The sequence below is a fragment of the Suncus etruscus genome, chromosome 13, assembly GCF_024139225.1.
Source record: "Suncus etruscus isolate mSunEtr1 chromosome 13, mSunEtr1.pri.cur, whole genome shotgun sequence".
In the NCBI taxonomy this organism is placed as follows: Eukaryota; Metazoa; Chordata; class Mammalia; order Eulipotyphla; family Soricidae; genus Suncus; species Suncus etruscus.
This window is the reverse complement of record NC_064860.1, coordinates 24,156,410-24,183,815: the sequence shown is the minus strand read 5'-3', so window position 1 is coordinate 24,183,815 and position 27,406 is coordinate 24,156,410. Positions and strand designations below refer to the sequence as shown.

Below are 27,406 nucleotides of genomic sequence, written 5' to 3'. Positions count from 1 at the left end.
TCTTTTGGTGGTGTTTTATAATGGAATTAGGTTCAGAGAGAGAGAGAGAGAGAGTACAGTAAATAAGGAAGGCACTTATCTTGCTTAGAAGGCAGTGATGAGCGCTGCTTGGTGTGGCCCTAAAACTAAAAACAGAATAAAACAAACAATGGAATTACTATTTCCTTACTTCAGTGACAAAGGTTTTTTTTTCCCCTTTGTCAAATTGAAGTAGAGTATAGGTGAATGATTAAAGTAGAAAATGCAGCGGGACGCTTGGACATCCAGTGATGAAAACTGGTCTGGGAACTGTTCTCATTATTGATTAACTGAAGTATTTTCCCTTGAGTGAAGATCCATTCAAGGCTTGTGATATGCAGATATCTATTGCTTTTAGTATAGGAGACCCTGAGGTTGTGTAATATTTTAATATGATTAAAAACTTAAAACACAAGCCTTGAAAATTAGGCTCTTCATAATATGTAAATATGAATTCAAGCAGAATTCTTTATTTTAACTTAACTTAAAATGTAAGGGGGTAGCAATAGTACAGCAGGTGTAAGTCACTTGCCTTAGATGAGGCCGACCCAGGTTGGATCCCTGGCTCCCCCTATGGTCCCTCAAGCCTGCAAAGAGTGATCCCTGATGCACTATTGAATGTGTTGTGGCCACCAAGATAAAGTGGTTTTATGGGTGAAAACTGTTAGGGAGAGAAAATAAATGAACTTTCATTTTCTTATTTTTTAGTATGTGTTTTTTGGTGTTTTTCTTTTTTTGTTTTTGGGCCACACCCGGCGGTGCTCAGGGGTTACTCCTGGCTGTCTGCTCAGAAATAGCTCCTGGCAGGCACGGGGACCATATGGGACACCGGGATTCGAACCAACCACCTTTGGTCCTGGATCGACTGCTTGCAAGGCAAACGCCGCTGTGCTATCTCTCCGGCCCGGTGTTTTTATTTTTGTTAACTAGCACAAGTGCTAAATAATATAGTTTAAAGCGATTGCTTTTTTTTTTTTTTTTTTTTTTTGCTTGTTTTTGGCTTTTTTGGGTCACACCCGGCAGCGCTCAGGGGTTATTTTTGGCTCTGCACTCAGAAATGGATGCTGGCAGGTTCTGGGGACCATATGGGATACTGGGGATCAAACCACCCTTCTGTCTTGCGATGGCCCTGTGCAAGGCAAACGCCCTCCCGCTGTGCTATCACTTGCCCTCCCCCCTTTCTTTTGACCATTCCCAGTAGTGAGCAGAGCTTACTCCTGGCTGTGCACTGACTGATCATTCCTGGTGGTGCTGGAGATTGAACCTGGTTTGACTGACTATGTATATGATCAGATGTGCTTACTTGCTTTGCTGTTCCATCTCTCTGGCCCCTTGTCTTATTTATCTTCATGTATCTAATACAGGAAACTTCCTGGTAGTAGTAAATGATTCTCTGAGATGGAATATCAGAACCACATGATGTCCTTAGAAAAGTGAAGCAGCATTCCCTGGAGAGGCCTTTGGAGGGGGCATCCTGGTAGACTGCTGCAGTGTGGGTTCTGGGGGCCAGGATGACTTGTATTGCTGTTAGTGGCAAGTACTCCTTGCTAAATGCTGTTACTTTGCTTGTCCTTCTCTACCCTATGAGTCAGGTGTCACCCAGCTCACAGACAGATGAAGGAGTTTCAAAATGGGTAGGTGCTGGGTTCTGATAACAGTGATTGAGAGTTAGAGCCCAGCGTCAAGGGACAAGTTCTTAAGTAGCCTGTTAGGAAGGATTCTGTCTACACTGGCTTTCAAGAGCTTGCATACGCTCAGGTGGAAATGGCCAGCAAGTGGCTTGAGAATAAATTGGGACCTGTTGAAAGATCCAGAGCCAGGAGTCAGCCATGTCCTTCTCAGCTGTTGGAGCGCTTCCTGGGAAAAAGACTGTTCCACCCTGGGCAGATATGTCTGCTAAGCTAGTGCCAGAAGGCCAGGACCTTGCTTGTGAGATACCTGAGAAAGGAGAGTTGGTGTGACTTATAGGGTGAAAGGGGTGTGATGGGGGAGTGTACTGTTTATATGAACTCTCTGCTGTGGGATCTTTTTGATTGATCGGAGCCTCAAAGGAAAGAAAGGTGAGCAGAACTAAGGCTCTTGGTTCCACATTGCTGTCCCTCCTTCCCACAACTACACTGTCACCTTTTCTCTGGACACCCACTGTGCTTGGTCCCCCTTTCCTGTGCAGCACTCCTCTGATTTCTTTCCTTTTTTCCTTGGATAATGCTCTAGATTTGAAGTTGATTTTTGTTGTTGTTGTTGTTGTTGTTTTGGGCTCAGGGGTATCTTTGCAGTACTGAGGATTGAACCCAAGGCTCACAAGCAGAGCAGGTTGTTTTAGCCATCTTGTGACCCCAGATGTTAAGACTTTACTCTTAAGCATCTTTAATTTATTGTTCCTTAAAAAAAAAAAAAAAGGCAAAAACGACCTCAGTGGCCAGAGAGATGCTAAATACAGGGTTTAAATCCATTTGGTTTAGTTCCTGAATACATCTGGATATGGCCTAGACTTCCCTCTCCTGTCCCAGGAATACTAAAAGGGGATAAAAACAAACTTAAGCCTCCAAAATGTAGTTTAATTCCAGCTTAAGAAAAGGGAGAGCGGGCCAGATGGATAGTACAGCTAGTCTGGCTTTCGCATGCATGAGGCCTCCCGAGGTTCTAACCCTGGCATCCTGTATGGTTCTCCCAGTTTGCCAGGATGGATATTTAGCATAGAGCCTGGTGTAATCCCTGAGCACAGCTGAGTGTGGCTGCTGTTTTTCTGGATGCTAGCTTTAGAAGTTGAGGTTCTTTTTTAAATCTTAGGAATTGTGATGTGTAACTCTATTACTCGTAAACATGAAGCAGTTATTCTCAATGCTGGGTAGTTACTTAGATTCTGTTGTTGTCCATGTCTGTTTGCAGGATAAATTGCACCACTATATTGAGCAATTCAGTGAAATCAGCTGGCAAATCTAGATCCTAGAAGTGATTTGGATTTGGTACAATAAGAGAAAGGGTCACTTTTCTTAGCTGTACCTGCATGTTTATTCTTATGGGTGAACTTGAGAATTATTTTTGGCAAACCTCTTGTCTCCTTGTATTTTTGTTGTTTGTTTTTAAGTTTTTTTTAATTGTTGAGTGAAATTGTTCTATGTATGTAAATAATTCTGGAGTAGTTGACATTGTTTTACTGAGTTTTTCCCTCAATAATGGGAATATGATGGGTTTTTCTTTTTTTTTTTTTTTTTTTTTTTTTTGGCTTTTGGGCCACACCTGGCGGTGCTCAGGGGTTACTCCTGGCTGTCTGCTCAGAAATAGCTCCTGGCAGGCACGGGGGACCATATGGGACACCGGGATTCGAACCAACCACCTTTGGTCCTGGATCGGCTGCTTGCAAGGCAAACGCTGCTGCTGTGCTATCTCTTTGTGCCCAGGGGTTTTTCTTTTTAGATAAATTGGATAACTAAATTCTTAGAAAAATTTGTCTCCGGGCTGCCCACATGGTCCCCCAAGCCTGCCAGGAGCTATTTCTGAGCATAGAGCCAGGAGTAACTCCTGAGTGCTGCTGGGTGTGACCCAAAAACCAAAAAAAAAAAAAAAAAAAAGTCTTCATACAGGTTGTGATTTCTATGTGTTTCTCACTCATTTTTTGGATAATTTATGTAAACATCTTTGTTTACAATATGTAAACATTTAAATATGAAAAAATTCTCCCATATTATTTTGCCCTTAAAGAAAGGGTAACTTGGAGGCCAAATAGATTTTATAGGGACTTGATCCCAGGTTTAATCCCAGGCACTACATACATAATGGTCTCCCAGAGTACCTCCAGGAAAGTGATCATGAGCACCCTAGATCCCCAAAGCAAACATGAGCAAAAAAGCTTAGCTCAGGAGAAAGTGTAGAGAGGAGACACATTCCTTATTGGGGACAAAATCTAGATTAGTATAAAGACCAGAGATGGGTGGAAGAATACTCAGTGCTTCAGGGCTTAGTTGTCTCAGCACCTGGTTGCTCTGAAGTTCAGAGGAGTAAACTGCTAACCCAGTGAAGATCATCTGACCAGCACTTTCTTTCGAGTCCAATGTTTACACATGATGAAGTAGGACCCATTTGATTTTTTATATTTGTTATCTATTGTAACTTACAGATTTTCAGTTTTTTTATTTTTTATCTTTATTTTTAGTTTTCTTCCCCATTGAAAGATTTTCAATTTTTTAATTTTTTTGTTTTTTAATATTAACCATAACATTTTATGCATTTTACTTAATGTTCACTCATACTTAAAAAACACATATATAACTCAATGACAACTAATTCTGGGCCTTCAGGTAAAAATTTCAGAAAGATTTTTGTCCTTTGATGCGTATAGTGATGTGCCCAGTTTGATGTTTGAAATGTTAGCTAAGGTATGGAAATTAAGCTAATGTCGCTCCTTTGCCAGCTCTTGGGAAGGCCCCACTGGTGGCTGACTCAGCAACTCTTTCAATGTTAACCAAGGTGTTTTGTATAAAGGTTAAAATGTACTAATATAGTCCCTGGGCTCTGGGGACCATATGGGATGCCAGGGATCGAACCTGGAGCAGCCGTGTGCAAGGCAAGCACACTACCCAGTGTACTAGTTCTAGCTCCTGGAGCATAGCCTTTTGAAGTCGTTGTTTAGTTTTATTAACAGGAAAGAAATGGCTACACTTTGGGAAGATTACATTTGTAATGTAATGTAATACATGGAATATTTGTTAATGTAATAGGGCAGTTTCCCATCACTTAAATACTTAATTTTTAATACTTGCAGACTAGATCATCAGATGTTCATTCGTCTGGATCTTCAGACTCACATGTAAGTACAAAAGACAGTTTTTCTTTTTTTCTAAAATTTAACTTCTCTTTGGTATATTCCTACATATATGGATTTACTTGATTAAATACTTATATTATGCCCATTTTTCTTTTGCCTTTTCTGCTAGCCATGTTCGTTCCCCACCTTCCCCCAGCTATGCTCAATACTTTCTCTTCATATTTCATTCAGAGATTACTCCTGGTGGGCTTGGGTACCTTGTGGGGGTGCCAGGAATTGAACCCAGTTGGCCACATGCAGGGCAGGAGGCCCTACCTGCTATACTATATTTCCAACCACTATCTCTTTTAATTATTGCTCTTGTAAGTTGACCACTTCACTTCAAACCTTGTTAGAATTTATTTGGAGCCACACTCAGCATCCTTGGGTTCATGGGGGTTGCTGAGAATTTAATCTGGGTTGAATGTGTGCAAGGCAGATAACCCCCTGCCCCTCTGCTCTCTTTGGCCTTACTGTTTTATTGTGCATATAGTTTTGTACACAAATGTGTGTACTTGTTTATTGCTTTAGAGGTTGCATTATTCACACATATTTTCTTACTGAACAGTGTACTTACTGGAAGCTCTGCAAATGACTAAGCAGAGCAAGGCTAGTCTTTCTGGTCTGCTGGGTGGTACAATTTTTTATTGAAATTTCTGTTGATGGTTGTAATATTTTGCATTAAAAGTTTTTTGACATGGTCCCCCCAAGCCAGGAGTGACTTCTGAGCGCATAGCCAGGAGTAACCCCTGAGCGTTACCTGGTGTGGCCCAAAAACCAAAAAAAAAAAAAAAAGTTTTTTGACACTTTGAGTAATACTATAAAAACATTACACATGTTATGCAGCAGTGCTCCAAGTGTATTCTACAGACCCTTGGAGTTGATAGAGAAACACTAGGGAGATTGTGAGTTTAAGCCAATTCAAAGACAGTTCTTTCTTTATTTGTTTCTTTATGGCCGCACCCAGTGGTGCTAAGGGCTTACTCCTCATTCTGCATTGAGGGAGTCATCCCTGGTGGGGCCCAGGTACCATTATAGAGTGCTGGGCATCTAACTCACATGCAAGACAAGTGGCCTATCCACTGTACAATCGCTCTAGCCCAAAAGATAGCCTTTGCCTTTTCCATTTTGGAGGTATTGGCACATTGTAAATAGGGTGAGTTGTTGGGCATCTTAGTGCAAACCAGTGTTTACTAATTGTCCTTTCTTTTCCACTGTGCACAGTAGAAATAGGCTGATTTCACTTTATGTTCTAGATAAAGCAAAAATATTCTCTGTCCTTTTTTTTATGTTCTAATGATATAATGGAAGTGCATATAAGGCACTTCTATTTCTTTTTTTAATTTGTTTTTTTAAATTTTTTTTATAAAGCTTTCTTTATTGAGTGATAAAGCTCTCCAAAAATTAGGTGTGTGCACCAGCCCTGAGCATTACTCTGTGTGTGTGTGTGTGTGTGTGTGTGTGTGTGTGTGTGTGTGTGTGTGTGTGAGTGAAGCCATTTGGGATGCTGGGGGATCGAACTGTGTGGTTCATCCTAGGCTAGCGTGTGCAAAGCAGACAGATGCCTTACCGCTTGCACCATTGCTTTGGCCCCCACTTAATGTTTGTCTTGAGGAAAGTTACTTTAAGAGATTAAGTGAGTAATAAAACAGCTTTATTTATTTATTTATTTATTTTTTTTTTTGGTTTTTGGGCCACACCCGGTAACGCTCAGGGGTTACTCCTGGCTTGGGGGACCATGTGGGACACCGGGGGATCGAACCGCGGTCCGTCCAAGGCTAGCGCAGGCAAGGCAGGCACCTTACCTCTAGCGCCACCGCCCGGCCCCAGCTTTATTTATTTTTTTGTGGTATGCCATTTTTATTTGAAGAAGTAACAGGGTCAACTGTCATATGTTGGTTAATTGGAATTAGGTACTTGGCATATAATTTCTTGATGGTACATAATGAAATTTGTCAGTACTAGATTTGGAAAATCGTTTCTGCTTTTAAAAAATTTTGTTTTGTTTTACCTGAAGATGGATGCGTCTGGACCCTCAGATAATGATATGCCAAGTCGGACCCGACCCAAGAGCCCACGGAAGCATAATTACAGGAATGAGAGTTCTCGGGAAAGCCTTTGTGATTCTCCCCATCAGAATCTCTCACGAGTAAGTATTGCTCAAAGAAGGAAGCTGTGGATTGAACTTGGCTGTTTAATGTATTTTTATTTTATATTAAACTTTAAAAATAGCATTTTTATTGTGTTTAAATCAATGAGAGACTAAAATTCATTCTCTTCCCGCCCTTCTCCTGCCCTTCCCTTTGTTCTCCAGAGACTGAGGTTGGAGCTCGGCCTCATCTAAAGCAAATGTTCTACATTGAGTCACATTCTGGTCTCATCTGTCTTTCGAACAGAATATTTCTGTTGCCTGGAATATTTATTCTCACCCCCTAAAGTGATTTTCTGCTTTTATCTCCTTAACACCTAACGTGAATTTTTTTTTTGCTGTTAACCTCCCAAATTAAAATGGCCCACAGGTAACCCTACCCATACCTCTGGAGTCTTCCTGCCTCCTCTGGCTACCTTGTAAATGATATCTCTTCTCAAAAATTAGGCAAAGAAGTCCAGTGGCTCTGGTGTTTTCAACTTTCACATTGAGTTGAGTAATGGACTTTTGGATTTTGCTTCCTTAAATGTCTCTTTGCCTGTTTTTCTTTCTTTCACTATGTGCCTAAAATATTTTTTTAATTTTTATTAAAAATTGTAATATATAAAATCTTTATTTAAGCACCATGATTATAAGCATAATTGTAGTTGTGTTTCAGTCAAAAACAAAATACCTCTCTTCTACCAGTGCAACATTCCCAACACCAATACCCCCAATCTGTATTCCAGACAGGCATTCTACTTCTCTCATTCGTTTATTTTTTTTTTTTTTTTGGTTTTTGGGCCACACCCGGCGGTGCTCAGGGGTGACTCCTGGCTGTCTGCTCAGAAATAGCTCCTGGCAGACACGGGGGACCATATGGGACACCGGGATTTGAACCAACCACCCTTGGTCCTGGATCGGCTGCTTGCAAGGCAAACGCCACTGTGCTATATCTCCGGGCCCTACTTCTCTCATTCTTTAATATTGTCATGCTAGCTGTTAGTGTAGTTATTTTCCTAACAGAGTTCACCAGAGTCTTAGCTCTCTCCCCTTCACTGCCTGCTTCTGTCCTGCCTGAGGGGGCCTCTGCCACATAGATGGTGGAGCACCTGGGACAGGTGGTAGGGGATGACTCCATTGGGATCGTATCAGCTACCTTTCACTGGCACTCACCAGGTCTGGTTTTTCGGTCATACCCGGTACACTCGGGTTACTCCTGGCTACGCATTCAGAAATCGCTCCTGGCTTGGGACCATATGGGACTCCGGGGGGATTGAACTGTTCTGTCCTAGGCTAGCGTGCGCAAGGCAGATGCCTTACTGCTTGCGCCACTGCTCTGGTCCCTCTTTGCCTATTTTTCTTGTGAAAAAAACTTTTAGTGGTCAAGTTGCTGTCTTTCTTGATGATGTCATTGTGATTTACAAAGTTTTTTATAGTTGTGTTCTAGACATAATGTTCTATGACCAATCCTACTTTCAGCTTCAACTCTCTCCACAAATGTTCTCAGGGTCCATCCCACCCCATCCCTCTCCCAGTCTGCCATATTAACAGTCCTTGTGTTTTTTGTTTGCTTGTTTATTTTTTGGTTTTTGGGCCACACCCAGGAGTTACTCCTGACTATACAGACAATGTACAATACCATTTACTGGTCACATTTCCTGCCACCACTGTCTCCAGTTTCCCTCCTGCCAGCTCCTCCCTACTTGCTCTGTAGAAGACATTCTCAATTTTTTTATTCATTTTTTTTAAAAATGAGGGACATTTGTTTGTTTGTTTATTTGGTTTTTGGGCCACACCCATTGAAGCTCAGGGGTTACTCCTGGCTCTGTGCTCAGAAATCTCACTCCTGGCAGCCTGGGGGCGGGGCAAATGGGATGCCAGGAACTGGGCCAAACCCGGTCTGCTGCTTGCAGAGCCCTGCTATTGCTTGGCCCGTCTCTCTTCCTTTTTTTTTTTTTTTTTTTGTTTTTGGTTTTTGGGCCACACCTGGCAGTGCTCAGGGGTTACTCCTGGCTATCTGCTCAGAATAGCTCCTGGCAGGCACGGGGGACCATATGGAACCCTGGGATTCGAACCAATCACCTTCGGTCCTGGGTCGGCTGCTTGCAAGGCAAACGCTGCTGTGCTATCTCTCCAGCCCCTCTCTCTTCCTTTTTTAACATACTGATTTACAGTATTGTTCCTGTTGCGGTACCATGTATTTCACTTTATCTTCTTCTAGCACCAGTTTTTGTCCAGAATTATTTCCAGTTATCATTGTCATATTGATCCCTTCTATGCTCTTACAGTACTCCCTCACTGTTTGTGGCAAGCTTCCTACTTTGGACTGGTCCTCTGGACCTTATCTCTATTGTCTTTGGATATGGATATTATTATCGTACTATCTTTTATATACCATACAAATCAGTGCGATCATTTTGTCTCCCTCTTGACTCACTTCGCTCAGCATAATCTTTTCCATTTCTATCCATGTATAAATTCCATGACTTCATTTTTTTTCTTACAGCTGCATAGTATTCCATTATATATATATGTACCATAGGTACATGGTATATTGTATCCATTTATTATTCTCAGGCATTTGGGTTGTTTACAGAACTTGACTGTTATATGTAGTGCTGCAGTGAATATAGGTGTGCAGAGAACTTCTCTGTGTTGTGTATTTGGACCCCTAGGCTATATTTCTAGAAGCAGTATTGCTGGGTCATATGGAAACTCAGTTCCTAATTTTTGTGTGTGTGTGGTTTTTGGGCCACACCCGGTGGTGCTCAGGGGTTACTCCTGGCTGTCTGCTCAGAAATAGCTCCTGGCAGGCACGGGGGACCAACAGTCTAATTTTTCAACCCTGCAATCTCTTACTGGCCTTTGCTACCAAATGAACCTTTATTCCTTATGGAATCAAAAACATAGGATGTGGGGTCTCCCCCCGAAAAAAGCTTTACCTGGGATAGCAAATGAAGATATTCTATTGGGGGGGGGACACATCCGATGACGCTCAGGGGTTACTCCTGCTTATGCGCTCAGACATAGCTCCTGGTTTAGGGGACCATATGGGATGCTGAGGGATCCAACCGAAGTCCATCCTAGATTAGTGCATACAAGGCAGACACTCTACCGCTTGGGAACAGTCTTTAGTTTATCTGTTTTTGGTTTTGTTTTTGTGTCACACTCAGTGGTGCTCAGGGGTTACTCCTGGCTCTGTGCTCAGAAATTGCCCCTGGCAGGCTCAGGGGACCATATGGGATGCTAGGATTTTAACTGGGTCTGTCCTGTGTTGGCTGCATGCAATCCAAATGTCATACCGCTGTGCTATTGCTCCGGCCCCCAAATGAAGACATTCTTTAATGAATACTTTGAATCAGACACTTGATTCTCTGTATAGCCTTAGCTTTTCTTTCCTGTAGTAAACATTATCTAAAAAGCTTTGACTATGGAAGTGTATGAATTATTTATTTTATAGATAAAATTAAGAAATGCATGTAGGGGCCAGAGAGATAGCATGGAGGTAGGGTGTTTACCTTGCATGCAGAAGGACCGTGGTCCCCTGAGCCAGCCAAGAGCAGTTTCTGAGTGCAGAGCCAGGAGTGGCCCCTGAGCTCTGCCGGGTGTGACCCAAAAACCAAAAACCAAAAAAAAAAAGGGGGGGGGGAGAAGAAATGATGTAACAGTAGCGTTTTGCATTTGTTTTCACAGCCTCTTCTAGAAAACAAACTGAAAGCATTCAGTATTGGAAAAATGAGTACAGCTAAGCGGACTTTAAGTAAAAAGGAACAAGAAGAATTGAAAAAAAAGGTAATGTTTTAAATGGATTTGGTGTCTTTTTGGAAATCTGTGTCTCTAGGAGATAATATGTATATTTGTCTTAGAGGAAAATGTTTTTCGAAGATACCTAATCTGATGATACTAATAGCTCTCACACCTAAGTCGGTCATAATGGCAGGTATTCTAGAGGATTCTGCCTCTGCCCTGCCTCTGGACATCCTTTTGTCTCTTCTGTGTCAGTTCTGGCTATTCTCGTGAACAAATAATTGTATTAAGGCCCCCCCCCTTTTTTTTGGACAAGTACAGTACTCTTTTTCTCTGCTTTGATCTTTTCACTTAGCTTTACACTTCAGTAGTTTCTGCAAATATATTGGCATATTTCTTTTTAATAATTGTAGATGTAATACTATTTTTGACTGAGATTCTATGAGCATTCATGTTTTGGTTTTGGCTCTTGCCATTGAAAATGGTGATGTGAATAGTGTTGGACATGGCTTTTTATATACTCATATAAGTGAGATGACATTGTATTGTGAAAGTATGAATGTAGTTTTGTTTGATAAAGTCAATCTTCCAAGTGCTAGGCCATTTCTCATTGCTATAGCAGTATATGAAAGATGGATTTCCTGGCCAGAGTTATAGTATAGGGTAGGTGTTTTGCCTTGCATGTAGCTGACCTGGGTTCTATTCCTGGGATTCAATATGGCCCTCTGAGCTGGCCAGGAGTAAGCCCTGAGCAAAGCTGAGTGTGGGCTCCCCAAAAAAAGAGAGGTGTTCCTATATCCTTAATAGCAAAGGCTGTTGAAGCTTTGCCACTGCTAAATGAAAAATGGCATCCCAGTGTAGCTTTATTTTTGTTTTAGGCCACACCCAGTAGTGGTGTTTAGTGCTAAGTCCTGGCTCTGCGTTCAGGAATTATGCTTTGCATGGCTTGGCCATATGGGATGCCAGTGATCAAATGTAAAAAAAAAGGGTTTTGGCATGCAAGGCAAGTGCCCTGCCACTATCTCACTGACTCTAAATTTGTGTTTCTCTTACAAGGTTGATCCATTTGTATTTGTTTCACAAACTGTCTACTCATTTACCCAGTCTTTGTTGCTTATCTCTATTTTTAGAATCCTTTCTTAAGTATTTGACATATTTAAGAGACTTCTATTTTTTTGATTTTGTGTGTGTGTGTGTGTGTGTGTGTGTGTGTGTGTGTGTGTTTTCTGTGCAGAGAAGCAGGTGCTGCATAAACCTGTTTATTTTTGTGATTTCTGGTATTTTAGTTTTTCCCCATGGCTTACAAATGATCTTTGTGTTTTATTCTAATGCTTGTTTTATTACAGAAATTTGTTGGTAATTGCTCCTGATATATATAAAATACTTGGGTTTATTTTTTTTCTTTTTAAATAACTGTTACCCAACATAGTTAATAGAAAAATCCATTTATTGGGGCCTGAGAGATAGCACAGCAGTAGGGAGTTCACCTTGCATGTGGCCATATGATCCCGCAAATGATTTCTGAGTGCAGAGCCAGGAGTAACTCCAGAGTGCCTCCAGGTGTAGCCCAAAAACCAAAAAAAAAAAAAAAAAAAAAAAAAAAAAGAGGGGCCGGGAAGGTGGCGCTGGAGATAAGGTGTCTGCCTTGTAAGCGCTACCAAGGAATGGACCGCGGTTCGATCCCCCGGCGTCCCATATGGTCCCCCCAAGCCAGGGGCGATTTCTGAGCACATAGCCAGGAGTAACCCCTGAGCGTCAAACGGGTGTGGCCCAAAAACCAAAAAAAAAAAAAAGAAGAAAAATCCATCTATTAACCCCCCTTGATTTGAGACACTTCTTTTATTGAATACTAATTTTCCATATATCATTGCATTTATTTTTCTATACCTATTTGTTTTTTCAATTGATGTTTGGGGGCATTTTGAATAGTTATGCTTTTAAAAAATAGCAACTGGAGATTTTACTGGTTCAATTTTTATTTATTTATTGGATTTGGGTCCACATCTGGCCATGCTCAGGGGTTTCTCCTGGTTCTGCACTCAGGAATTTTTCCTGGTGGGGCTTGGGAGATCCCACTTTGGGAAGTGCTGGGGTTGAGTGTAGTCCAGCCTTGTGCATGACAAGCACCTAACCACTGTACTATAGCTCTCGCTCTGCTGCTTCCACTTTTTTTTGTTCATTTGTTTTTTGTTTTTGGGTCACATCCGGCAGCGCTCAGGGGTTCCTTCTGGCTCTATGCTCAGAAATCGCTTCTGGCAGGCTCCCGGGACCTTATGGAATGCCGCATTTGAACCAGCATTTGAACCACCGACCTTCTGCATGAAAGATAAACCTTAGGGCCCGGAGAGATAGCACAGCGGCATTTGCCTTGCAAGCAGCCGATCTAGGACCAAAGGTGGTTGGTTCGAATTCCGGTGTCCCATATGGTCCCCCGTGCCTGTCAGGAGCTATTTCTGAGCAGACAACCAGGAGTAACCCCTGAGCATTGCCGGATGTGGCCCAAAAACCAAAAAAAAAAAAAAAAAAAAAAAAGAAAAAGATAAACCTTAGCTCCATGCTATCTATCTATCTATTTCTTAATGCTTATGTTTTGGTAGTTTTGAAAAGAAATTTTTTGTTTGTTTTGTTTTGTTTTTGGGCCACACCCGGCGTTGCTCAGGGGTTACTCCTGGCTGTCTGCTCAGAAATAGCTCCTGGCAGGCACAGGGGACCATATGGGACACCAGGATTCGAACCAACCACCTTTGGTTCTGGATCGGCTGCTTGCAAGGCAAACGTCGCTGTGCTATCTCTCCGGGCCCGAAAAGAAATTTTTTTACTCTCACTGGCATATTTTATGGCCAGGAAATATCATAAACTTAAATAGAATACATTTCTTTAGACAGTTGTCATACAGGTTGATCATCAAATTGTCTTGAAACATTTTAAACAGTGGGTTTCTTCTAAATTTCTAATATTGGAGCAAAGCCTCTTAGTTTCAGCCTCATATGCCTTGAATTGCTTTGCCAAGGATTAGATACTATCACCTGTTAGCATTGCTGTTAGCATTGTTTAACCTGCTTTCCTCAGTAAATGTTTCTATTATTCCTTGACAAGTTTCACCATTTGCACAATATTGATTTTTATATTTTCTACTCAGGAGGATGAAAAGGCAGCTGCTGAAATTTATGAGGAATTTCTTGCTGCTTTTGAAGGCAGTGATGGTAATAAAGTAAAAACATTTGTGCGAGGAGGTGTCGTGAATGCAGCTAAAGGTAAATGTGTTTATCAGTCTTGAGCAAACATGAGTCTTGGCTGAGTGGTTACTTTGTAGATAACTGTGAAATAGTTTTGCTTTTAGCATTGGTACTTCCTTTCTATTAGTACCCCTCTGGTGGTGATATTCATTAATAAATCAATGAAAATTGGAGCCTGGTTCATGATAGAAAGATATTCTAACTTTCTAGTTTTCAGATCAGAGTAGTGAAAAAAATTAGATATACTTAATAGTTTATTCTTAAATGATTATATTAGTATTTTGGGAAGAAAGGAAAATTAACTTCTTTCTTTTCTTTTTTTGGGTCAATGGTAAAAAAGCTTAGTGCCGAAAGCCTTCTGTGATTTTTGTCTTTAAAATAGTAAAAAGAAAATCCTATAATAAGAAATGGGTTTTGAAACCTAGTATTTTGAATTTCAGAAGAACATGAAACAGATGAAAAACGAGGTAAAATCTATAAGCCATCTTCGAGATTTGCTGATCAGAAAAATCCTCCAAATCAGTCGTCCAATGAAAGACCACCATCTCTTCTTGTGATAGAAACCAAAAAACCTGTGAGTCTCACTGAACTGTTCAAAGATGGCACTGTTACGATACTTTGGGTTTTTTGTTTTTGTATTTGGGTCACACCCAGTGATGCTCAGGGGTTACTTCTGGCTATGTGCTCAGAAATTGCTCCTGGCAGGCTCGGGGGACTGTATGGGACACTGGGGATTGAACCGAGGTCTGTCCTGAGTCAGCTTCGTTCAAGGCAAACACCCTACCACTGCACTATTGCTTTGGCCCCTGCCTGTGATACTTTATGTATTTCCATTGTAAGCGGGACTTTGGTTTCTTGTTTTAAATTATTTAAAAACAAAATTCAATTTTGTTAATTCCTACATGAGAATTTTGATATTTCCTACATGAGAGAAGTAGAGTATGTGTAGATTATATTTTTTTGGTATGTGTTGTGAACAGTGAATATTTGCTGTTTTGTTATAATGAAATGAAAGTAGAAAGTTAATTATTTTAGGTGTGATGAGAAATAATAAGATTATCCTGTTACACAGTTCTGAACCAAGACAGGTCAATGACTACAGTGTGTACAGAGGGAGTTAGCATAGAAGATTGTGCTCCTCAAGATGTTTGTTGTGTGGCACAGTTTTGGACTTTACTTGGCATTACTAACTAGTAAAACATTAAAAGTATATATGCACAGTGTTAGAAAAGCTGTTTTTTTTTTAAAATGTAAGTTTTTTTTGTTATTGTTGTTATGCCTGTTCTGTTCATATTTATTCCTGGTTCAGTGCTCAGGATTTGAATTTCTCTTGACAGTGTCAGAGTACCAATCCCAGTACCTGTACTGGGACAAGTCCAATACCTTAATGCCTTAAAGTATGGGCATTTTAATAGAGGGTGCTAGATATATTTGGGTTTGAATCTAGCATCCTCTAATTAAAACCTGGTCTACTTGGACAGGGGTTTCAGCAGTTGTTTATGACTATTACCTCACATGGCAGCTCTCTTACTCCTAATTCTAAGATTGGTAGCCTTTGGATATAAAATCAGTAGCTGTTGGTTATCAGTTTTGTTTGTTTAATCATAGTCCTTACTTTGAGAGAAACAGGAAGGGGGGGGCTCAGTGATAATCATATTTAATAAATATGTCGATCTCATTCTTAAATGCTGCAAGTATAACTTGTCATATCCTTCATAGCCACTGAAGAAAGGGGAGAAAGAAAAGAAAAAAAGCAATTTGGAGCTCTTCAAGGAAGAATTGAAACAGTAAGTTTTATAGTGCAGAGAATGGGTGTCCTCGGACATACTGAGCTGATCCAGATGTTAGCTATGGAGAGTAACCAGTGAGTAACCGGTTTTTTTTTTTTTTTTTTTTTTTTTTGGTTTTTGGGTCACACCAGGCAGTGCTCAGGGGTTATTCCTGGCTCCAGGCTCAGAAATTGCTCCTGGCAGGCACGGGGGACCATATGGGACGCCGGGATTCGAACCGATGACCTCCTGCATGAAAGGCAAACGCTTTACCTCCATGCTATCTCTCCGGCCCCGAGTAACCGGTTTTTTAAGGGGTGATTTTAGATAGCTCTGGGTGATACCTTAGAAAGGAATTCATAGGAGAGTCAGCATCCAGGTTGCTTTTATTCTGTGAATGCAGTTCATTTGACTTATCTAATGTTCTGAGTCCTGTTTGCAGCGGAAACATAATAGTCCCTTCAGTGTAGGGGCAAGGAGTGATTGAACTTAGCCGAGAAAGAAAAAATAAACTTGTTTTCATCTTAAATTTCCTCTTTCTCTGGAGAGTGGGTTTTAGATTCCATTACTTTTCTGATGTATCACAGAAATGTGCTCATGGCTTTGCTATTGCTGCAGGCTCTCATCTTTAGTTACTCATAATACTTCAAGTTATTTAAGGTGATATATACTTATACGTTTTGTACTTACTAAATATAAACAAACAGAATTTGTTCATTACTGCTGATAATAAATATTTTCAACAGAATTCAAGAAGAGCGTGATGAGAGGCATAAAACAAAAGGCAGGTTAAGTCGATTTGAGCCACCGCAGTCAGATTCTGATGGTCAGCGTCGTTCTAGTAAGTGATATTATGTTTATGTTCTTATTTGTGATAAAATTTTATTTCTTAGTTTCTTAAAACTAAGAATTGTTTTCTCTACTTTTAAAGTGGATGCACCTTCAAGAAGAAATCGATCATCTGGTGGTAATACAGTTTTTTGCTTTTAATTGATAGTAATTGTCATATTTTAGAATTTTTAGGTTATAACTTCTTTTCAATCCTTTTCCTAGTTCTGGATGACTATGCACCGGGATCACATGATGTGGGAGATCCAAGTACTACTAACTTATACCTTGGAAACATTAATCCACAGGTAATTTAGAACAATTGAATATTGGTTCACATGCTGACCTGAGGGCCTGGAGCTGGAGCAGTCCTAGACCAGTGGTCGGCAACCATTTTTCTCAACTGAGCCAAATCTCGCCAAAACCAGGATTGAAATTTATTTTGAGAGCCACACAGGGTGCGCACTGACAGAGGTTAGGAGCAGAGTCCTGACTCCTAAGAGTGGATGCCCGACAGACAGAAAAGCCAAATTAAAAGTGGAAAGAGCCACATGTGGCTCTCGAGCCGCAGGTTACCGACCACTGTCCTAGACCAACTGGGCTGGCTGTTCAGGAATTGGTTCAGTGCTAGGGTTTGAGGGTACCAGAGCTACAATGGTGTAATGGGGTCCAGCCTAGGTGGAGTGCTCTTAAAGCATTTGTGCTGACTGCCATATGCCTGCTCTGGTACCTGCATTACATTTGGGGAAGAAAACAATTTTGCCATTCAGTTAAAAATTTAGAGATAAGAATCTGAAGGAAGCACATTGATGAAACTACTAGCTCGTCTTTTAAATTTATTCTGTAAAGTGGAGGCATTCTGGTAGGGTTCCAATTGCATTGCTACAGTTCTTAATAACATCTTTGAAATGTTTCAACTAATGTAGATTCTGTGTATCAAATCAGGACAAACTAGCAATGGATGATAATCTTTAGAAATTATGGATTTATCTTTAATGCTTATCTACTGCAGAGTTAATAAGGTTGTAGGGAATTTGGTGGTTTTTAAAGTGTAGTGTTGTTTTAAAAAATCATGTATAGTTTGAACCTCATTATCATTTTTGATGTTCTGGCTTGATTCTGTAGGTTAGCAGGCGGGTGGGTGGGGGTCAGGATGCGATAGTCGAATGTTTGCTCTGTGGCTCTGGATTGGACCCCTAGCATCACTGATAGTAGCCAGAGAGCAAAATTTAATCTATAAGTAGTTGGGGATTAATCTAATAGTTGCATGTGGCATAAGTAATCTGATCTTACTTTTTCATGCCAAAAGCATTTCCTCCTTAATTTAAATTTATAATCATTGCTGCCTGAAAAAGGTCACTAAGTATCTAAGAAATCACATGAGAACAAATAATTTCAGGCACAGGAGCTCAAAAGGAAGGAGAGGAAGAAAGAGTAAAGGTGTTCTTTTGATTTCTCTGGTACATTCTTTTACACTTACACTGTGTAAAAGAAGTTTTTTTGTTTTTGTTTTTGTTTTTGGGCCACACCCGCATTGCTCAGGGGTTACTCCTGGCTGTCTGCTCAGAAATAGCTCCTGGCAGGCATGGGGGACCATATGGGACACCCGGATTCGAACCAACCACCTTTGGTCCTGGATCAGCTGCTTGCAAGGCAAGCTATCTCTCCGGGGCCAGAAGTTTCTTTTATGGAAAAATTTGTCAATGTCCCTTGAGGACTGCGTTCTCCCTGAGTCAATTTCCTAGTAGTATTTGAATGGGAAGTTATAGCACTAATACCTCTTTATTTTGCAAAAACTGCTTTGGTTTCTGTTGCATAGAATTTCTCCTCTTCCCACACATTGAAAATCTCATACTTTTTGATAGATGAATGAAGAAATGCTGTGCCAAGAATTTGGAAGATTTGGTCCATTAGCTAGTGTGAAAATTATGTGGCCTAGAACTGATGAAGAAAGAGCAAGAGAAAGAAATTGTGGCTTTGTGGCCTTTATGAATAGAAGAGATGCCGAAAGAGCTTTGAAAAATTTAAATGGTAAGAAAATGTTACTGCTTGTGTATAAAACTTAGATTTTTTTTTCGCTTCTGAAAGATTTAAAATTACAGGAGAATAATGAACCAGCAATTGAAAGGTTAACCGAAGTTAGGGCCCTGAGTGATGATATAGTGGGAAGAGTATTTTTTTTGGGGGGGGGTCACACCAGGCAGCACACAGGAGTTACTCCTGGCTCTACACTCAGAAATAGCTCCTAGCAGTATGGGGGACCATATGGGATGTTGGGATTCAAATCACCGTCCTTCTGCATGTAAGGCAAACGCCCCATCTCCATGGTATCTCTCAGGCCCTTGGGCAGGGTATTTTTGGGGGGGGGTGTTTTCGGGTCACACCCATTTGATGCTCAGGGCTTACTCCTGGCTAAGCGCTCAGAAATTGCCCCTGGCTTGGGGGGGACCATATGGGAGGGGGGTGGGGATCTAATTGCGGTAGCGATCTTTCCTTGGCTAGCAAGGCATACACCTTACCTCTAGCTCCACCTCGCCGGCCCCTGGGCAGGGTATTTTTGATTTTCATCTCCCTTTATGTTCTCCCAAGCTTACCACAAGTGATCCCAGTGTGTAGAACCAGAAGTGTAAGCCTGAGCATTGCCCCTTGTCGCCCAAAGACAAAACCACAAAAGTTAATTCAGATGACTGGAAACTCTTAATTTTTGTGTGAGAATTATCAGGGTGACCTTTGTATTTTTTTTTTTTACAGGAAAGATGATAATGTCTTTTGAAATGAAGCTGGGCTGGGGTAAAGCTGTACCTATCCCTCCACATCCTATATACATTCCGCCTTCCATGATGGAGCACACACTCCCCCCACCCCCATCGGGACTGCCTTTCAATGCGCAGCCTCGGGAGCGCTTAAAGAACCCCAATGCCCCCATGTTACCGCCACCGAAAAACAAGGAGGATTTTGAGAAGGTAATTTAAAAAATGTGTATAGGCCGCATCTGATTGTGAATACTAAATCTTATGTGCTAGCATTTCTTTTCAACAAATTTATAGAAAATATGTGTAATTCTGTTTGACAACTCTTAAAGAAATAGAGATGTGTTCCCTGCCTTAGCCCATGGAAACCCTTTAATGAAATACTCAGTCATATTTTTATTTGTGGTTATGCCATTTATTTTTTGACCACTTACGTTCCCCCTACCCCCCACCCCCTTGTCCACTATTGTATCCAGTTTTGCTTTAGTGCAGTATCTAGATTTGCTTTGTTTTGAGAAAGTGATGTTTTGTATTTGGTTAAGTGACTTCAACTAGAAAAACTTCCTAAATAGTTAAAACTGTTTGGATGGCAATTAGGTAATTCAGTTTTCAAGATCTGAGGTTAGAATATTTGACAGCATATGCGGTTTTCTTATAAAACAGTTAATAACTCTAGTAAAAGGAAAGGGTGAGTACTTTCTTTTTATTTGACATAAAACCAACTTAATTTCAAGTTAGAAGAATTGGTTGGTTCTGTTCTGAATGAATGACACTTAAAATGGCAGGGCTGGTTTTAAAGGCTTGGGAACAAAGTAGCAAACTGTATGGTCAGAGGCAAACAGTTAATTATTTCACAAATTAAAATCTTTATCTGATAATTCTCAGTGTAGTACCTATTTCAGTGCATTGATGTGCATTCTGGCAGGAATGTTCTGATTCTCTGCATTTGGTGAGCATTTACTGTTCACTGAACACATCCATTTGCATTTATGTAATTGCTTAGTGTATAATTACTTCAAATGCAGTGATTGCCTGCAAGACTTGTGATTAGATGTGTAGTATTTTCAATGCATATGTATATTTTTGCTTGTTACTTGTTAACAATACTCACATATTCTATGTTTATTATCTGATGTGACTTCATATACAGACTCTGTCGCAAGCCATAGTCAAAGTGGTTATCCCAACAGAAAGGTACATGTTTTTCTTTATTATTACTGATCTAAATATAGACAATATCCCCTTCTGAATTAAAAAAAGATATGGTGTTGAGGAAAAGGTAATATCTTGACTGAGCAATGGTTCCTTCCCAGTACTTTTGGGGGGGATGTAAGAAATTTAACGAACTTTAGTATACTTTGCAATTTTGTCTTTTTTATTGCTATCAATAAAGAAATTTTATAGCATTAGTACTGGAATGTATTTAATAGGTTAATATTTAGTTGTTAGTTAATGTTCTACTATTATGAGAAAACATTTAAAATATATAGTAAATTTAGATGTTACAATGTTTTTTCGTGGTTTCTGAATGATCTATGTTTAATGTGCAACCTTAGTTTGAGATCTCATTGAAAGTATAGTTTTGTTTTTGTCATAGTTGATTTGAAGAAGAAATTCTTTTTGTGGCCCCTGAACATACTAGAAACTTTTTTCTAACAAAGGTGTTTGGGATTACATTATATTCCTTTCTCCTTTTCTTTTCTTTTTTTTTTCCTTCACATAATTTTAAAGCAGAAGAATTCATGCTCTAGGTATGCTCTTGCTCAGTCAAGCTAAGCCTTTTCCCAAACACAGGAACACAACACTGGTTGAATAATAAATGAACACAAAAGAATACCAAATTCTCTTTGACATTGGCCTTGGTGAGCAACACCAGCTGAACTGTCTGCGGCAGCGGGGGACCAGGAAAACATCATGGGCTGGATTGGGAAAGTATACAGTTTTTGACCAGACTTTGGTACGATCGACTCCAATAAATGTGGTTTTATTATAACTGAGAGACAATTTTTTTATGTTTTTTATTTTTTTTGTTTTTTGTATTTTGGTTGTTGTTGCCCAGAATAAGAATTACAATTTTAAAATAAAATGATGCACTTTAAAATTTTATCTTTTTGTACTACACTGTTTCTTCTGGTAGAAAAGGTAACCTTTTTAAGTAAGAAATTAAACACACAATCCTTAAGGAAAAAGATTGTGATTGCATTTCTTTTATAGTCTTGAATTCAGGTTAGTAACTAATTGTCAGATTTTGATTTTAAATAATCATAAACATTTTAAAACATAAATTTTAAATTTTCTAAAAATATTTTTAGCAGTTACAAGCCTGTTTAAAACTGTAGTTTTTTCCCCCCACTGATAAAGATTTGCAGGAAAGTAATTTTGTAGCTTTCAAAAAAAAACATACTCAGCAGTAGTTTTACATGTGGCTCAGCTTACTTGAGTAATATATTTGCTGAAAAGAATTGATTCATACAATGAAACCTTCGTTTTAAACTTTCTCTAAACCATTTTTCATCTATCTTTAACATTCAAGCCAAGTTGCTTTTGACTGAATAAGGACAAGTTTCTGAATATAACATTTATCCGCCTAGTATTTAATTTGATATCTAAAATTTACCTTCAACATTTATTTGGCACACACCAGTGGGAGTGTTGGAACTGAATTGTAACTATACTATCTCCCTTCAAAATATCATTAGCTATCTGTATGCTGAGAGTGCATTCTCATTTGGATATCAAAATGCTGCATCTTGCAGATTAATAGTTCTGTGAAAGGAAAATTATTTAGATTTAAAATTTATGCTTTTTTTTGCTTTAATGATTTGAGGTTGAGTGAATAGTTTTTAATATATATAGCTTCCCTTTGTGAAAACTTCATAGAATTTTTTTTTTTTTACTCTATAGAGATTTTAGTTTTCATTTAAGTAGGTTTGTTTGAAAATTGTGAAAAAAAAATAAGGTTAATCACTATGAGATAATGTACTGTTCATGTACTTTGAAACAGGGAGCCAGAAAAACCTCTTTATAACTATATTTATATTCAAGCAGTAAAATGAACTTAATTTGAGCTGGAATGCTGAGGTGTAATTTATTGTGTGCCTTGTACCAAGAGCCAATATCCTTTTGCCCTATTGTTCTTTGCCAACTGTAACTGCTGAAAGAGAAATCTAAAGCTGAATCATTTTTGCCTAATGGTGTTAATCAATGTCAAAAAATCGTGCCTGGAGTCCTGACTTAAGGCATCACATGGTATTATGACCCAGCTTCAGAATTTAGAAATACTCTGAGCCTAGCCAATAAAATGGCTGTAACTAAAAAAGTTACTCAAATTATGTGTGCTGTTGGCTTGAGAAATCAATGTTGGGAAGGGCACATTACCATGTCCCTCAGTTTTGAACATTTTGGGAAAAGGACTCCATAAGGCTTTGGCAACATAATTGCTTTATTGATTCATAACAGAATCATAACAGGCAGACTTATGCTTATGAATTGTTTGAACCAGTTTGAAGTATGATCCAAAGGGATGTTGCCTCGTAAAAGGGTCAGATTCAATAAAAACTCCATCTGCTATCTGTGTACTAAGAAAGCACAGGGGTTGGATGGATTTTTTGTTAAATTAGACCTTAAACTTGTTCAGTAGTTTTGCATTCTCACAAGTTACAGTCATGTTTATAATATTTCAGTACCACCACAAAAGTGCTTGGCTAGGATTATTTTTAAGTTAAGATAGTGTGCAATTTTTTATATGGCTCTGATAATGTGTAAGCTTTAAGTTACTGATTTTATATATTTACAGCTTTCCAATTAGTTGTGATTCATAAATTAATGTTTTGCACTTGGAGAATAAATTAAGTGGCACTTAAAAAAATGGAATCTGTTACTGTGAAGCTGTCTTGTGGTTCCCCCTGCCCCACCCTCTCTCCCCCCCCACCCTCACTACCCCTACTCCTATTGCACAAGGCATTAACATATGCTCCAGCTTACGTTTTTTGTTGTAAAATTCTATATTAGTCAGCGGAATAATCTTTTTCTGCACAACCGTAGTAACTTAGATCAAGTATAGTTTTATATAGTGGTAGGTCTGAATCCATTTTCTTTAACTGTGTTGTTGTTGTAGGAATTTACTCGCCCTGATACATCGAATGATAGAGTTTGTTGTACGTGAAGGGCCCATGTTTGAAGCTATGATTATGAATAGAGAAATCAACAATCCTATGTTCAGGTATGCATTTTTTTAATTATGGCAAAATGTATCACCCAAAAAAATTAGTCTACATGCACAGTCAGTGGCATTAAGTAAACTCACACTCTAGCTATTACCACAATCAGAACTTTTCTCATCTCTGCTACCTCTTAAACAATTAGTATAGTGACTATTCTATCTCCGTCTTGGAATTTGTTGATGCTGGTTTCTCATTAATGTTGGAACCATACAATACTTATTTGTGACTGACACTTGAACTTGGCATCATGGCCTCAAGGCTCATCTCTATTTTTTAACAGCAATCTGAATTTCTTTTAACACAGAACAATGTTTTATTGTGGGTTTAAACCACATTTCATTTACCATCCTGGTGTGCATTAATTTAAAATGACTAAATTTATATTTTGGAATCAAAAGTATTTTTGAGAATAAAGTTCTTAAAGTGAGATTACTTTTTTTTTTTTGAGCCAGGCCTGATGTTAATCCTGACTCTATGCTCAGAAATCACTCTAGCAGGCTTCGGGATGCTTAGGATCAAATCAGGGTCAGCCACAAGTAAAGTGAAAGTCTGTGCTATCATTCCAACCTCATGTGAAGCTACTTTTGCAGTGGGATGAGAGTTGGTTTTACTCACTAAATTACTGGGCACACATTTTTGTGCTGTGCGTTAGTCTGCTTTGCAGGTACTGGCTTCTGACAACCATTTTCCGATAACATCCTTGTTCATTTATTCATTTTTAAACAACGAAAGTATTTTAAAATTCAGATAGATCCTTCTTAGACACTCGCACACTTTAGACTATAGTATATTATAAACATAACTTTCGGGGCCGGAGAGATAGCATGGAGGTAAAGTGTTTGCCTTTCATGCAGGAGGTCATCGGTTCAAATCCCGGCGCCCCATATGGTCCCCTGTGCCTGCCAGGAGCAATTTCTGAGCCTGGAGCCAGGAATAACCCCTGAGCACTGCCAGGTGTGACCCAAAAACCAAAAAAAAAAAAAAAAAAAAAAAAAAAAAAAACATAACTTTCCTGCACACTGGAAAGCCAGATCATGGATCAAGATGCTCTAGTGACGTTTGTTCACTTGAGTGGTCCAGAGGCAAATCTGCAGTGTCGCTGAGGTATACCTAGATAAGCTAGGTTCTTGGGTTATTTCACATCTGGTTTTAATTCAGTTGACTAAGTAGTGTCGTTTGTTAATGTTCTTTAGAAGAAAATATTTTAAGCTTTAAGATAAAAGTGTAAGTGAGAGTAAAAGTTTTTAGTTAAATCATATATATGTGCTGCCTAAGCAAGCACAGTTCTTAGTTAAATAATATTTCATTTTTTATTTGTTTTAGGTTCTTATTTGAAAACCAGACACCAGCTCATGTTTACTACAGGTGGAAGCTTTATTCTATTCTGCAGGTAAGTAGAATTAATTACTTGGTTCATTGACTAATATAGTAGTAGACCATTTTTCTTTGTGTTTTTAAGGCATTAAATACGGTTTTGTTTTGGTGAGTGTTGTACAAAGAATGTAATAAACTGTTTGATCAGAGTATAAGACATTTCTGAAAATCATTCTGGACATTTATTAGGGAGATTCTCCAACAAAGTGGCGGACAGAAGATTTTCGTATGTTCAAAAATGGATCGTTTTGGAGGCCACCACCATTAAATCCGTACCTGCATGGGATGTCAGAAGAGCAAGAAACGGAAGCATTTGTAGAGGAGCCTAGTAAAAAGGGAGCACTTAAGGAAGAGTAAGATCCTCATCTCCCTCTGTTAACATAGTCAGGAAAGTTGGCTGTGATAGTTGCTTTAATGAATGGGTTTATTGGGGCCGGAGAGATAGCATGGAGGTAGAGCATTTGCCTTGCCTGCAGTAGGATGGTGGTTCGAATCCCGGCATCCCATATGGTCCCCCAAGCCTGCCAGGAGCGATTTCTGAGTGTAGAGCTTGGAGTAACTCCTGAGAACTGCTGGTGTGACCCAAAAACTTAAAAATAAAAAAAGAATGGGCTTATTAAGATGTTAACCCTAATGTTATGTTTTAAAAACTAGTGAGTGTCTCATATAGAATGATCATTTGTATCATTTTAAATACCTAGGCAAGTACAGTTTATGTTTTGACCTTATCTCATTTGCTACTGTTAAATATCAGTAATGATCTTTTAGGTGGGATTGATTTATCTAGTAATAGAAAATAAATTATCTTGGGGCACTGAGAGTTCTTGCTTCTCATTGCACAACAAGGAAGAATATTTAATGTGTGTGAATTAATGAGAAGAGATGGTTGGCTGTGTAAACCTCTCCAGCTTATGTACTATAAGCCACCATGGAAGTAGGTATTTCAGTTAGTCCTCTGTCATCACTGCTATAGAAATTTAACCTACTCTAAAAAGGTAAAAAGTAGTAGTATGGTTAGTGGAAATTCTATATACTTTAGCTTAAAGAGATGGTGATGTGGTTCAGTTGAAGATTGCATGCCTCTAATATATGGGGCACTGAGTTCAGTCCCTGCCCCTGCCCCCCCCCCCCCACTGACTAAATGAATACTAGTGTACAGGATTAGATATTCAATGCATAGCCTCTAATTCTTAAGGTTAGTTTCAGTGAGATAAAAACGTAAGATATTTTATTGGGTGTGGAGTGAGCCACAGTATGTAAGGTGCTTGACTTGCACTCAGCTGACCCAGGGTTACACCCCTATTTGATACTGCTTTTGCAAACTTGTCCGACAAGCTAAATCTGACTCCTTTTTTTCTGTACAGAGTATTAGAACATACGCATGTCACTTTTCTTTACATTTAAGTTCTTTAGTATCGGGGCATCAAAGTCAAGTCTCTAGTCTGGAGACTCTGGCCTAAAATACTATCTAGTCCTTCTTAGGAAGATCTGGGAGACTGGTTTGGTCTTCTATGCTGAGTAAGAGTGCTAAAGGAACAGAGTCCTTCAAAAGAGAAGAAATAACATGAAGTTTATTTTTCATGTAATGGAATAAACAGGAAGGTACTCTCAAGAACTCTTGTGGGGAAAGTGCTTCTCATTGAAAAAGTCTGCTAAAAATCACTGATCTCATTTTGTTTCAGAAGTATCCTCCTGACAAACTTCAAAAATACTAATACTTGGGAAACAACAGTGTAGTCTTAAGAATGGTTGTGTGTGTGTAGAGGTAGGGGAGAGCATTGGTGTTGGGCATGTTCCCAGCAGTGCTTAGAGTAACTTTGTACTCTCCTCTAGGTGAACCTAGCTATGCCAAAGCCAGGGCCAGCAAAGTGCAAGGCAAACATTTGTGTAGGAGTGGATTGGGGGTAGGGGTTGTGTTTATACTCTGTTAAGTTCAGGACTGACTCTACTCAGGGATCTTTCCTTGTAGGACTTGGGGGACCAGATACAGTGTCAGGGATGGAATCAGATGGAACCGAGGCAACTGTCTTAATTAAGAATCATCTTACCTCCTTTCAACAGAAATTCATGAATAATATAATGATATTTGAAAGTTATATTTTCAAATGCTTATAGTTAAAATTGTGTTTAGGCAGAGGGACAAATTAGAAGAAATCTTGCGGGGGTTAACTCCAAGGAAAAATGATATTGGAGATGCAATGGTTTTCTGTCTTAATAATGCTGAAGCTGCTGAAGAAATAGTGGATTGCATTACTGAGTCGTTGTCCATCTTAAAGACACCCCTTCCCAAAAAGGTATGAAATGAATTCCTCTGTGGAATCCTAAGTCAGTGGTAGGTAATAGTTGACTGCCTATTGGATTGAAATTAGTTTCATTTTTTTGCTTGAAGAACCTGCCTGAACAGATCTGTTCTATGTAGTTTTATTTTCATTCCTGAGAAATTTATGTTAGTTCACAGAATTGACCGATTACACATTTTATATCTGCCACATGATGGCTATGGTGATGATGTTTTCCACAGCTTTT

At 39.4% G+C, this 27,406-nt stretch overlaps 1 protein-coding gene across 4 annotated transcripts in view; it reads left to right on the top strand.

Annotated features, from left to right (window-relative positions):
- Positions 1–27,406, top strand: part of U2SURP (U2 snRNP associated SURP domain containing) — a 46,160-nt gene that overhangs the window by 3,010 nt on the left and 15,744 nt on the right. Inside the window, exons 2-17 of one of the 4 annotated variants that reach the window (XM_049785879.1) lie at positions 4,781–4,825; positions 6,840–6,971; positions 10,647–10,745; positions 13,840–13,954; positions 14,380–14,510; positions 15,656–15,723; positions 16,452–16,546; positions 16,637–16,672; positions 16,759–16,841; positions 18,399–18,564; positions 19,285–19,496; positions 20,434–20,477; positions 23,401–23,505; positions 24,830–24,896; positions 25,070–25,233; positions 27,012–27,174. In XM_049785879.1, coding sequence (XP_049641836.1) covers positions 4,781–4,825; positions 6,840–6,971; positions 10,647–10,745; positions 13,840–13,954; positions 14,380–14,510; positions 15,656–15,723; positions 16,452–16,546; positions 16,637–16,672; positions 16,759–16,841; positions 18,399–18,564; positions 19,285–19,496; positions 20,434–20,477; positions 23,401–23,505; positions 24,830–24,896; positions 25,070–25,233; positions 27,012–27,174 — 1,725 coding nt within the window. Of the gene's footprint in view, positions 1–4,780; positions 4,826–6,839; positions 6,972–10,646; positions 10,746–13,839; positions 13,955–14,376; positions 14,511–15,655; positions 15,724–16,451; positions 16,547–16,636; positions 16,673–16,758; positions 16,842–18,398; positions 18,565–19,284; positions 19,497–20,433; positions 20,478–23,400; positions 23,506–24,829; positions 24,897–25,069; positions 25,234–27,011; positions 27,175–27,406 lie in introns of those variants that run through there. The other 3 variants (XM_049785878.1, XM_049785877.1, XM_049785880.1) reach the window with 3 other exon arrangements.